This window comes from Triturus cristatus, chromosome 2_2, assembly GCF_964204655.1.
Source record: "Triturus cristatus chromosome 2_2, aTriCri1.1, whole genome shotgun sequence".
Lineage (NCBI taxonomy): Eukaryota > Metazoa > Chordata > Amphibia > Caudata > Salamandridae > Triturus > Triturus cristatus.
Window position 1 is genome coordinate 716522425 of NC_140582.1, and position 13425 is coordinate 716535849.

Consider the following 13425-nt stretch of genomic DNA (forward strand, 5'->3'; position numbering starts at 1 on the left):
ATTACTATTCTAACTCCAGGGGGTGCAACAGTAGGGTAAGTGTTGGATAGTGTAGGGGTAAAAATTACTATTCTAACTCCAGGGGGTGCAACAGTAGGGTAAGTGTTGGATAGTGTAGGGGTAAAAATTACTATTCTAACTCCAGGGGGTGCAACAGTAGGGTAAGTGTTGGATAGTGTAGGGGTAAAAATTACTATTCTAACTCCAGGGGGTGCAACAGTAGGGAAAGTGTTGGATAGTATAGGGGTAAAAATTACTATTCTAACTCCAGGGGGTGCATCAGTAGGGTAAGTGTTGGATAGTATAGGGGTAAAAATTACTATTCTAACTCCAGGGGGTGTATCAGTAGGGTAAGTGTTGGATAGTATAGGGGTAAAAATTACTATTCTAACTCCAGGGGGTGCATCAGTAGGGTAAGTGTTGGATAGTATAGGGGTAAAAATTACTATTCTAACTCCAGGGGGTGCATCAGTAGGGTAAGTGTTGGATAGTATAGGGGTAAAAATTACTATTCTAACTCCAGGGGGTGCATCAGTAGGGTAAGTGTTGGATAGTATAGGGGTAAAAATTACTATTCTAACTCCAGGGGGTGCATCAGTAGGGTAAGTGTTGGATAGTATAGGGGTAAAAATTACTATTCTAACTCCAGGGGGTGCATCAGTAGTGTAAGTGTTGGATAGTATAGGGGTAAAAATTACTATTCTAACTCCAGGGGGTGCATCAGTAGTGTAAGTGTTGGATAGTATAGGGGTAAAAATTACTATTCTAACTCCAGGGGGTGCATCAGTAGGGTAAGTGTTGGATAGTATAATGTAATATTATGCGTTGTAATGGTATGCGTTGTAATGGTAGTATGCGTTGTAATGGAATGCGTTGTAAAGGTAGTTTTTAAAAATGCGTTGTAGTATCCTGCGTTGTAATATCATGCGTTGTAATGGATTATGCGTTGTAAAAAATGCGTTGTAATGGTAGTGCGTTGTAAAAGTTGCGTTGTAAAGGTTGTTCCCCTCATGGAGACCAGGAGACCCCGGTGAGTGGGGCTTTCAGGGGAGCACTAGCGCGAGGTCCCTGTGAAAGAAGCCCCGGGAAGGAGGGGCTCCCAAGGCATTGTTGGTGCCTAAGGGTTGTATACACAGCTGTTCCGCCAGATCGTGGCAGCTGCAACTTTGGGGCATTTTTTGGTGTCTCAGGAGAGACAAGGGTGAGTTACACCCTCGCACCCCCTAGTTCTAGTACTGGCCTGTTGGGCCTGTACCCTGTTGCAGTGGCAGCCTAATGGTAGAGGGAGTGCTGCATCGGCAGCCTAGGGCCCTGACTTTTGATGGACATAGGGCATTGCGGGGAAGTGTCAGACGGGCCCCCCGAGGAAGGCCAGTTGGCCTGTGAGCACCTAGTGTGCTGGTAGGGCGTAAGGCCCTAAGGTGATGTATGCACCTGAGGAGTGTTACTATGGTACACTTCTAAATGTGATTTATGGCAAATGTGATGATGCATAATGTGGTTTATGCCTACTTGTGATGATGCATAATGTGTTTATGCTAAGTGTGCCCTTACCAGTAGTTACTGGTTGTTTCATCTTTTACCAGTTCTAATGGTTCTGACAGGGGCCCAATTGGCCCTGTCATGTATATAGTCCCGTTTAAAATAATGCCTAGTGCCATGTGGCACAGTGTACATATGTGATTACGTTCTAATGTGTTTATGAGTAATACAAAGGCTATTTTTTATATAACCTTGTGTTGAGTTTCTTTTGTGGTGTGCCTAGTGTGTCACTGCTGTGTGAGTGTGTTGCGCAAACGCTTTACACATTGCCTCTGGGATAAGCCTGACTGCTCGTGCCAAGCTACCAAGGGGGTGAGCAGGGGTTATCTTCAGCGTGTAACTCCCTTGCCCTGACTAGAGTGGTGGTTTCTGCCTGGCTTAGGCGCATGCCCTAGCTAGTCAGAAATCCCATTTCTAACAGTAATATAGAATTAAATGTAAGTGGTGAATATGCCCGGATCCCAGTAAAAGTAAGAACAATTTATTTGGGAGAAACCAGGAATGCTGTAAAAGTTTAGCTGTGGCAAAAATAAGAAAATGGTACAGCTTCAAATGTTGTGCAGCTCAGACAGCTCTGGGAACAGCAGAGACGTGTTATTGAAGTAACACAGACGAAGGGAGACAAGATGCGGTATCACAACGAGCCTCTGCAGAGGACTTGATGTTTTCAGGAAGGGGGAGAGAATGAGACAGTCAAACGAGGAGAACATTTCATATGGAAAAATAGAATTAATTTTAAAGGAGTAAAACCGCAAGCAATTCCCCGCAATACATTTCTCAACAATGAGCCGAGAAGGCATCAAGCATCAAGTGTATAAGTGATAATGGAAACGAAAAACCTTCTGTGAATCACTGTGCATTCGACACCTAAGACCGAAGTTAAGGACGAAGAGCAATTGTATAAAGACATGACAAACAAAGGTGAAGTGGTAAAAGAAGACCGTTTCTGCACAACCAAAAACAGTGTTAAGAACAAAGGCGTAGCTTCAATTGGTGCACCAGGTGCAGTGGCACCAGGGCCAACAGACCATGATGATTGATGTACAATATAATTCAAACAGTAACCTGCGGCCCCATATCCCTCCTTGGACAAGGGCTCAAGACTCACTGGCTAAGATAAGGGAAAGTGAAACTAATCTGAAAAGAAACCGATTAACACCAAGTATGACTGAAGGGACAGCAAAGGATGAGCAAATCTGCAAATATATACTACTAAACCAGGAGAACATGCCTGAAATGTACAATAACTTCAAAAAAGGTAGTAGTGGTTCCCAGAAGGGAATGTACCGCACATCAAGCACTACCATATCACTGTTGAAGCCAATAGTGTGTGAAAAATATTTAAGTTCAGGCGAGGTGCTATGTAGGCTCGGCCCCTTACTACCAGAAGGTGCTGCTTGCACATTAAATAATTAATGTGCTGCAAACATTACATATATTAGAACCTTTTATACAGCACTCTCTTTTGAGTACACCAAAAGACAAATTAATCCTAAGTATGATAACAGTGTGGATTTACAATATTCCCATTCAAATACAGAGATCCCAAGTTGATATTTTCTCTTCTCATGAACAGAAATAATTCTTAAGAGTCCAGAAAATTCTTTGTTTCCATTGTTGATTTATTATTTGAACAGTCCAGCAAACATCATCAGACACGTGTTTCATCTTCATCACAAGACTTTTTCAAGGAAATTCAATAAAATTGTATTGTTAGGCATCCCTGGCCTTTGAATCCAGCTATCCCGATGAATCAATTTCCATATCGGCAAGTCAATTCAAGTTAAAAGAAAGCTTTGAGTTGTTGTCCTAAATAGGGCATAGATGTAGTACTAAGTCCTTCAACGCGTGGTGTCAAGTCCATACACCCATGTGTAATGTAGTTTACAGCACAACGCCGCAAAGAGTCCTTGATAAGCCTCCTCACAGACTGGAGCTTGTGCGATCGTACCACAACGCGAATCTAATTTTTCAGCACTGAAATGTAGCAGGGAATGGTGCAGAGCCATCGTGAGATAAGGCCAAGAGGAACAACGATTTAAAAACAAGAAACTTTAATGGGATCATAGTTAGAAGCCCAATATTTTTCCATGAGAATCTGTAGCTTACTCCCTCCAATTAGGAAGTAAACAACGCCTAAGAAAGAAGAACGTCAGGCTTACCCAAAATCAGTGACATTACTGAGTAGAATCATCAGCAAACCACGAAGAAGAGAACGAGGAATCACATAGTTGAAAAAAAGAATATTCTTTGCATAGTAGAAAAACGCTGCAGAGTCTCAGATGAAAATTAAGTGAGAGAATTGGAAAATACTCTTTGAAAATGTTAGTATAAAAGAATGTCAGGCAGACAGAAGCAACCTGCAGTACCTGGGTTTGCCTTCCACTAGAAAAAATACTTACAGGAGTGCAGAGTGAAAACCTGTCTCATCTGAAATACCGAGAGATATCCTGTGCAATATGGTTATTATTCACACTCATGTCAGCAGAGTTAGGAAGTGAACTTTGCTTTAGAATATTTGACTGTGTATTACTACATTTCACTGGTATCGAAAGTTTGTTGCCGATGGGTTTGAATTCTTTTCTCTTTATTTTACTCTTTAGATCTAACACTTGGCTGCAGCCTGGCAGTGGCGTGATGCTCTGAGCTGCCCTCTTCTATATATAACTCTCCCTGTTAATTTAGATCTATGCTGCCAGATTGGATCGCCGGAGGATTCCCTTACAGTGTTTAGTTTGAGTCATCCCAGACAACATGTCAGATGGGACATCTGTTCTGAAAACAGGTGGAGGCTGAGCCTTCACTCACATTTTATATTCCTCCCTCCAGGGCCTGGGGTGTCCCGTTCCCAGGGCTCTGCGTGGACGTCTGTCACAACCCACAGCATCGGAGAACCCCCAATTTCCCATCAGTGTTCATCAGCAGATCAGGTGCTTCCCTCTTCCTTTTACCAGTCATTTTCCACACCACAGTACTGCCAAGTATACAAAATCAAAATCAATTCTTTCTTGGCTTTTTCCCCATTCTGTTAACTTCTTCATGTGCCCTCCTTTTAATGAGGCCAAGAATCTATACAACACAGGATTTTCCACTCAATGTTTCCCTGTGCGTAAACAGGGGACGTTTGTTGTAGCCAGTGACCGTCCTTTGCCTTAACAACACACTTATAGTTCTTGCCAGTTTCTGGTGGAAGGCACTGGCTTGGATGCGGCTTTCCTTGCGGGCGTGGGTTGGGCACCTGAGATTTGTTTAGTGTTGCTCCTCCCTGGTGAGAGTGATGGTTGGGGTTAACCAGGAGCCACCTCAGACTTCGAGACTTCATCGCTGATTGTGTGCATTGGCAATGCTCAATCCCGTGAGAGTGAGGGCCATGGGGGTGATTCACATGAAACCGCACTAGCAAGTCCATTTGTTCCCTTGCTTCAAAATGAGGGAGGCACTGAGAGAAAGGCAGAAAGCAGGCGTGGGCTACTGTGTGTGGATCCCTGTCCATGTCTCTGGATCAGACACACCGCTGACAGTCACACAAGATGAGGGATCTGTGGCGAGGCTCTTCCCATGGTCCTGAGAAATGTTCCTGAGCAGTATTTGTCCAGATGGAACAAAAGGTGCAAGCTCTCCCATTGATAGTCGCGTTACAAGATAGCCATGAGATGAATCGTGAAATAAAAGTGCTTTTACTTTATTATAATCTAAAAAATCAAAGGGCCAAACTCTATAAAGATAAAAGACCAGCAGAGAAAAACTGAAGATAATGTATGCGACCATACTCACAAGACAAAGCGGGACCACAAGATATGTGGGATCCTGTTAGACAGACAAGCAGATAGCATTGCTAGCGGCCACCCAATAAATGTACTAGAAATAACGCTCATGAAGGTCAATACGCGTAATCATGCTAATAATGACCATTTAAAGAGTACACAGTAATAAATTAATTACTTTGTGGTGCTTAATAACAGGTGTTTTTTACTCAACTCAAAAGTACTTCTTCATTAACCTTAGTAGAACGAAAAATTGAGTTAAAACTTGCAAGGACTAAAAAGGTCACCTGGCAGATTACATGCAGGTAATCTAGGTTATGGATGGACCCGGTGTGGTGCATCTTCCCCAATGTTTTCTATATGGATTTCCTAATAGCATGGGAGCTAGAAACATCCTGCTGGGTAAACCCTTCTCCAAGGCATGGACATACTAAGTGTAATTGAGGTGGTCCTAGCATAATATAATGAGTTTTGAATTGCTAATGCATATAAGGTAGTCAATAAATTAACATACATATGCAGATATAGTGACGTTTTAAAAACATGTCATAGTTCAACAGTGTTTGAGCAAGATACAGGAGGCTTCTGTATTCTTTTCGTCCAGCTATCAGCCCCACTGCCAATTTTCTTAATGTAAATTGCAGAGCTTTTAAGTAAAGTAAGTAGTACTTATGGTGAATTAAACAGTTCATACTCGACACGAGTGAATTCAAGTTCCTCTTCCGAAATTTTTTTAAAAGACTTTTCACACAAAGTTAGAGTTTATAAGCATTAGATTTTATTTTAACAATGTGGTTCTCTGAGTATATTTACATGGAACACGACACTGGAGAGAAAGGGCAGAGTGATCCCTCAGTTAAAAGTAGTATTTGAAGTTCCTTCTGGATTGGAGCGATATAAAGGAGGTCATTCCTCATAGTATGACCTAAGAATGGGACAGGAAGTAACCCCTCCTCGCGGACAGTGGAATGTGAGCATTTAAAGAGGTGCTTCATCAGGACGCTCGGTTGTGTGTGGATGCCTTGCACTGGCTGCAAGTGACTAACAGGATGGGTCAGGGCCATCGATTCAGTGATGTATCAAACAGAAGGGTCTGATGGCAATCCGAATGCCCCTGGCAGCCAATATTTATATTTACTTGGGTCAGGAACATGGTTTTGTTGGGTTAGTCCACCACATTCTGCTCATTGTATAGGGTGCGCCAGTAGATTTTGAGCTGCCCTCGGTGTAAGTGTTGAACTGATCTGGTTGAGTGGTAATAAAATCTCTTACAGGCATTGCCTGAAAGCTGAGTGTGAATGTATGAATGACAATTATCTTAAACTAAATTCTGAAATAAAGTAAATCCTCTTCTTCGGGACCAGCCACTACTCAGAGTCTCATAACTGGCGGCCTTCGGAGCTTGGCTCCTCCCCTGGTGCCAGCTCTGAGTGTAGGAAATTTAGGTTTTAAATTTGACTCCAACATGTCTTTTGAATCATAAGTTAAGGCAGTATCTCCAAGCTGTTTTTTTTTACTTTGAAATCACTCAGGAGGATGCTTTATCTCATTTCTGTGGCTAATCGCAAGACCATGGTACACTCCCTGGTCACGTCCAAGTTAAAGTGCCGTACTTGCTGTATCGCCTGCAGACTATTCAAAATGCAGCAGCGTGTCTTATCCTGACGGTTCCAGCAGGTTTACCAGTTTCTTCCCAGAAGCGCCAACTACCTTGGCTGCCCATTACTAGCCGAATTAAATTCAAGGCTTTCATTTTTGCCTACAGAGCCTTTCAGCAGAGAGGTACCTGAGGTGAAGGCTTAAAGCCTATTGCCAGCGCAGAGCTTCGCGATCCAATGCTTTAAGGAATTTGCAAGTTTCAAGGGTGTGCAAAACGAGAAAAGGGGGGAGATCCTTCGCGTTTCTGACTGCCAAACTTAGGAACTCCCTTCCGTTTGCTCTGCGCTCCGCCCTGTTCGAAAAGTTTTTTTGGTAATCTCTTGAAGACTTGTATTTTCTACGCCTAGGCTTTCCTGTTAGGTCTTGGCTGTTACTGGAATCTTGCTGCTAGCGCCGAGACGCTTCCGTGGAAGCAGCTGTGCTCTCTATAAATCCTATTGTATTACTGTCAGCAGACAGCGCCTGGTCAGGCCCATGGATTCAATGATGTATCAAACAGAAGGGTCTGATGGCAATCCGAATGGCACCTCGCAGTCAACATAAATATTTCCTTGGGGCAGGAACATGGTTTTGTTTGGTTAGTCCACCACATTCTGCTCATTGCATAGGGTGCGCCAGTAGATTTTGAGCTGCCCTCGGTATGAGTGTTGGAGTGATCTGGTGGAGTGGTGATAACATGTCTTACTGTCAGCAGGCCATGCTTCGGAGGTTTGAGGAGTGCAAACCTTCTGTTCACAGAAACCTGACTCCAGCACCACATTAACCTATGGATTGAAGGACGTTGACAGAACCGCTTATGTTGGGAATGGGTAGATCGCTTCTTCAAGTATTATTTGTCAAGGGGTGAGCAGCCTAGTGTTATCTCACATGGTGTTAGGCCATAAGATGATAATTTCAGGTTAGGATTTCCTACTTTGCCAGTAAACGTGGTGCATCCGTCTTTCCAACTGGAGAAGACCTTTTGACAATTATTAATACTGGTTTTCAGAGCTCTTGACAATCATGTAAAGCCCGGTGTAATGAAGTACATCCTGCGGCAATGATTAAGCCTAGCAGGGTGGCTAAACACACATCAAGAACGAGGACTAAAACTGGGATCCTGGTCGGACCTCACATTCTGACACTAGGGGGTTGGTGCAGTGATCTCCAAACTGGTCTCACTTGTGTGACAGGCCCACCCTACACAAAATCCCAACCAAACACTTCTGACCTTGAATTAAGCACCATTAAAAGAGCAGAAGGTAGCATCTATAGTGGTGAACAGATGCAGAAACATCACCAATGAGAGCTGGTCCCAGTCATCACCTCGCCACAGCTGGAAGGAGAGATCAAATGAATGAAGGGGACCCATTTGCAACACCGTCAGGTGACGCATTCTCTTCCTTTGTCCCCTTATGTTATTTACCTAATTTATAAAAAAAGGTCAATTAGCTTGTGGCCCATATCTGAGGAATGGGTTGGCCAAATGTTGCTCAGAATAAGTGAGGTTGATTGAATTAGAGGCTTCAGCATTTTTTTCAAAGTGCCTCAGTTCTAGTGCTAAGTAGGGCTTGGTGGTAGACTTGGCTCCGCCGGCGGAGTTTGCGTAGTTTTCACAACTTCGTGTTCCGCTTGGTGTACAGAGTTCGGTAAAAACTCTGCCTAATGCTGGTGGAGTGGAGTTTACCGGAGCGTTCACCCATCATAAGTCATGCAAGCATAGAGCCGACCGCGAAGGAGCGTGGGACGGCTTCAGCGGGATATCTCTCCTGATCCCTGTACCTCTTAGGGCCAGCGCCTCCAGTAGAGTTCCCGTCACGGCTCTCAGGACCGGCATCCACTCTCCTACACTTCGGTTCCTGTTCTGCTCTCTTGAAGGTGGATTCAGGCTGGCCCCTGCCCTGATCCACTGACTACACTACTGTGTGATGTCACTTATGTCAGGGGTTAGTGATCGTGCTGGGGCAGGGACACTTAGTTGTCTGGCCCCACTCTGAGCACTGAAGTGGATGCATCCTTGTGTCCCGGGGGACCACTGAGCGCACGTCATGATAGAAAGGCACTTTAGTAGGTCCCTGATTTGATAACCGGGGCACTATAAAGTGTACATCGGAAGGCTGCACTGCTAATGAGAGAAGAGGGCACTATAGCCGGACAGGATCCGTGCCTTATTAGGAGTGGACAGCCGTCTGCTCACTTTGCTCCTGCCAACGAGGACAGTGAAGTGTACAACACACAGGCATGCAAAAATGGCTGCCGACCTGGGAGAGGTTCTTGTGCCCTACCTACATGCCTACCACTCCGAGTGCGCCTACTGCTATGACTATCAGGTGAGTGGCGCGCGCGGAGCAGCCCGGGGCACAGTGGGGGTCGTGCTCGGCCAGTCTGTGTACTGTACACTGCACGCCCTGCGGCATGGCTGACCTTCGTCCCTGAGCAAAGCATCCTACAGCCCTGGGCAGCTACACGTGTTGAAAGCGTGCTGTTCTGATGTGCGTTATTCAATCTGTTGCTGAAGCACCTAGGCCCCAGGTCATAAAACCATCAGCATCACACCTTGAAACGTAATCCACCAGAAAAGCAGCCTATTCAGGTGACTTCCCTATGGACCTCAAAAAAGTGCCTGTCCTCTTTTTCTCACTGAATCAACAGGCGCATTACATCTACTGTCAGCTGCCTTGATTAAAGTGACTGGTATGTTGTAGCTCTTACAAGCAGGGCACGAGTCGGGGCTACACTCGGGTACATGGCGTTCACGCACTATTTTCATCGGGTGAATGCAGCCCACCCTGCTAAAAAGTTGGGCCCCACAGAAATATGCTGAACTTGTCCCAGTGTAATTTTGAGACACCGGGACACGTTCATCAGCTCCTGCACGTTGTCTGCTTTTGATTCACAACAGCAACCCGCAGGTAGCGAGGGCGCTTTTTTTCACCTCCAGCTTGGCAACGATAAAGACAGAAGTTAAGGGGCCATCAGGCCTCCTTTTGATGAGTATGGGACTGGAGGCGTCCTGGAAACTCACAGCTGCAAATGCACCAGCGAGGTAACTAAAGCACACAGCTTGTTCTCTCTTCACAGGTACTTAAGAGAGGCATTCTTTTTACTTTGTTGTATATAAGTGCATGCACTGTAAGAATGTCAGATGGGTTGGTCTATCTCAGTATTTACACAAATAACATTTTAAATAGGACTATTTTATTTATTTTATAGCGCTACTCATCCCAATGCAGAGTGTTAGAGCACTTTACATAACATACACACTATCCATTCCAAATAAATCATGTAAGTGTGTAAATTAACGTACAAGATGTGTTACATGAGACAGTCAGGGTTACAAGGTGTAGGAGTCAAATACCCTTCATAGCTCACTGTGGTCTACTAGAAGGATTACAATGTAATAACTGCAACTAACAAAAGGATCTCTGTGCTCAAAACAGTAATCCAGCTACCCTTCTACGTAAAATAAAAATCTATGATCTGCATGTTACATGAAATGCTTTGCAGGAAGCACCTTTTTTTAAAAACATATTTTATTGCACTTTCAGTTGGCATATGTTATAACATACACATATCAGAGCACCACTTCCAGTGAGGTCACTTCTTGTGATGTCACGTGGAATGTATGTCACACGTCGTGACGTCATGTGCTTTGATAGCACGCGTCATGATGTCACTTGCATACTGCCTGACTTGGGCAGTCCCCCCACTTCTTTTTTTAGGACCTGTGCCATGCATACAAGGTATTTAGTGCAGCTCGTGTGAAGTGACTATCTTATTACAGCTCTTGTGGTGCGTCTGGCCTGTTGCAGCTCATAGAAGGCATAATTTAAATGGTAAAGGGTGACTGGTATTAGAAGTGTGCAGCACCAGCATGCTCGTCGAGAGGGAGTGTGATACTCGCGGAACTGCGCGGAATCTTCCGGTAACTCGGCGGAATTCCGAGGCGGGAAACTCCGCGAGCTCCACCCAGACCTTAATCCTGAACAATGAAATGCTTCCATTCTTATCACTTTTAAAAGTCCTCTAGCAGTTCCCTGAATTTTGTTCATGCAATCACTACGTGTGAACTTTTTTGTAATACATCTCTCTTTACTATTGTTAAAAGATCGCAGACATAAGTATGATGTCATAGACATACACTTCTCAAATAATATACAGCGTGGACTGAATTACCATTTGGCAGTAAACTAAGGGGTGTTATTCGTGTCGGTTGCACTTATTATATGAACCCCAGCAGGTTCAAAGGCTCAGTTGTCCCTGTCCAGACTTTGGTACTATGAAACGCAGCCCACACACGAATTCCAAGGACGATTGCTCAACCCGCAGCCATACTTGTCCACGTCATCGATATTCATAAACCCTGGCAGGTTAAAGAGTCAAAGGAGTCCTGTCGTGACCCAGACTCGGCAATGGCTGACTAGATGCTAATGTCTGCAGCAGACGCTCAACCCACTGCGCTATTTTATTACCCAAATAGTCAACAATTTAGGCAGGTCACCATCCCAAAGTTACAAAGTGCACAAAGCAATTCCACTCCACAGTAGTCACACAGGAACAACGCATGAGCATGTATGTGCGTGTGTGTGCTTCCGGTCTTGGCCTATGGGTTACCGGCCAACTCCTTGACACAAATAATGTTAAACACGAATCAGAAAAGCTACCATTTCCCTGAAATGCTTCTAAACTATCAAATGCATCTGTTGTTGCTACGATGGTAATGGTTTGGCCTTTCGCAATCTAAACATGCTGCAAATATAAACCAGAGACCAGTGAAATATTTGTTAGTACAGCTAATGGAAAGCCGGCGCGTCCATAAGTCCTTAAAAGGTAATGACAGAACAAGGCCTGTCTCTATTGTTTCCTCATTCAGTTAATGAGAGATGCTCGTGCACGTGACGCCACATGCGGCGCACACACGCAGCGCTACTACAAACGGCACCTATGTTTAGCTCACTCGCTGACTGATTTCCAGAGCGCTCGGTGCGTCATGCCCGCGCAGTCACAATAGTATGCTTTGGTGTTTATTTTTAAAATACAGTGCCTGGCGGGCGCACCGCTACAGACTTTCACATCAGTAACATGGGCTATTGATTGCAAGTGAACTTGTTGAAGAAAATGACATGAGGTAGGAAGCACAGGCTCTGGAATAAAGCAGTTAGGTAAAGCTGTGGTAAATAAGAGCTCGCGCCACAAATATCTAAACAAAACAGCTTAAGAACAGCCACGGTTAAAATGCTCTTCAAATGAGTGACTTGATCAGTGCAGTGATCCGAGGCGACTGCCTGTTAACCATAGTCATCTTACCTTTGTGGTTCTCTAACCCTTAAATGTGTTTTCAGTCATAAAATGAAAAATACAAGTTTACAACGACATATGCCAAGCAAGTGTGCATTGTAGAAAAGTCCGGAGCTGTGACAGCTCTTTTCTTTGAAAGAATTAAACCAGGGTGTCTTTTTGAGCCATATTGTCTCAGTGGGGGAACAGCTACGTTTGCTCGGCACTGGCCGGACAGCTGTATCATCAGAGCAGAGAAAACCTACGGCTGACCTCAAGCAAGCACGTGCTCGGATCATTCAAGTGGGGAGCCGGGTCCTTACTGACACCGGGTCACTGAAGGGCGCAGGTCTGATCTGAGAGGGCTGATCGGAAGGATTCTCCACAGAAAGCCGCCCCCAAGAGAATAGGGCCCGAACTTCGAGTCTTTATACTGAGAAATATAGAGATCAAATCATATTACCTTCAAATGAAGACTGTAGACTATGCGGAACACTTGCCGCACATTTAGACACATGGCAGACAACAGGTAGCGCTTAACACAACTGTTCTAGTACTGGACAGGTGGTGCGTTACTCCTGTGTGCGCACCCCCACGCAAAAAGCAGGAAATACCAGCCTCTGTCACAAATGACACATGCCGAGGACAAGGCAAAAAGCCCCATGCTGACGAAAACAAACCGAACTGAACGTACCCGTGAAATGATCAGAGGCTGGTTAAAGTCGATGCCCCCTGTCAGCCTGAATCCCCACGGAGCAGGTCCCGGGAGAACCACGTTCTGAGGCATTTTGTCCCGACTGCGCTGCTGCTCTTAGCTTTCGGTTTCCCGTGTTCGGAGTGGTACTGTGATGGAGCGAGACCGGTGGCTGGTTCGAGGAGCCTCACACGCACGGATACTCCCAGCGCCGTGAACCCTCCTCCCGCTGCGGAGTCTGAGCGCTCGTCTTGTCTTTTCATCTCTCTTTATCCGTTCTCCCATGTGACGTCACTCGCTGGCCAGCGCCTCCACAGCAGAGGGGAAGGCACAGCCCGGCCTCAAAGCAGGAGCTGGAATGTGTGGAAAGGTCTCTGGTGCACCACACACTCTGCCAAGCTCTTTATCTACACTCCTAGGCAGCTCTCGCGGTTGTACTTTATAAATGAATCTGAGAGGCACTACTTAAGGGAACTAAATAGGCAGCAAAAAGTGGACACCTCAAACTTC

General features: G+C 45.0%; 1 protein-coding gene across 2 annotated transcripts in view; it reads right to left on the reverse strand.

Moving 5' to 3' along the window:
• The window catches only part of PDLIM3 (PDZ and LIM domain 3), a 125781-nt gene extending 112579 nt beyond the window's left edge, over window positions 1-13202 (reverse strand). For both annotated transcript variants that reach the window (XM_085641949.1, XM_085641950.1), the window contains exon 1: window positions 12916-13202. In XM_085641949.1, the coding sequence (XP_085498075.1) occupies window positions 12916-13008 (93 nt within the window). In that variant the 5' untranslated portion in view covers window positions 13009-13202. The remainder of the gene's footprint in view (window positions 1-12915) is intronic.
• Between the last annotated feature and the right edge of the window lie 223 nt (window positions 13203-13425).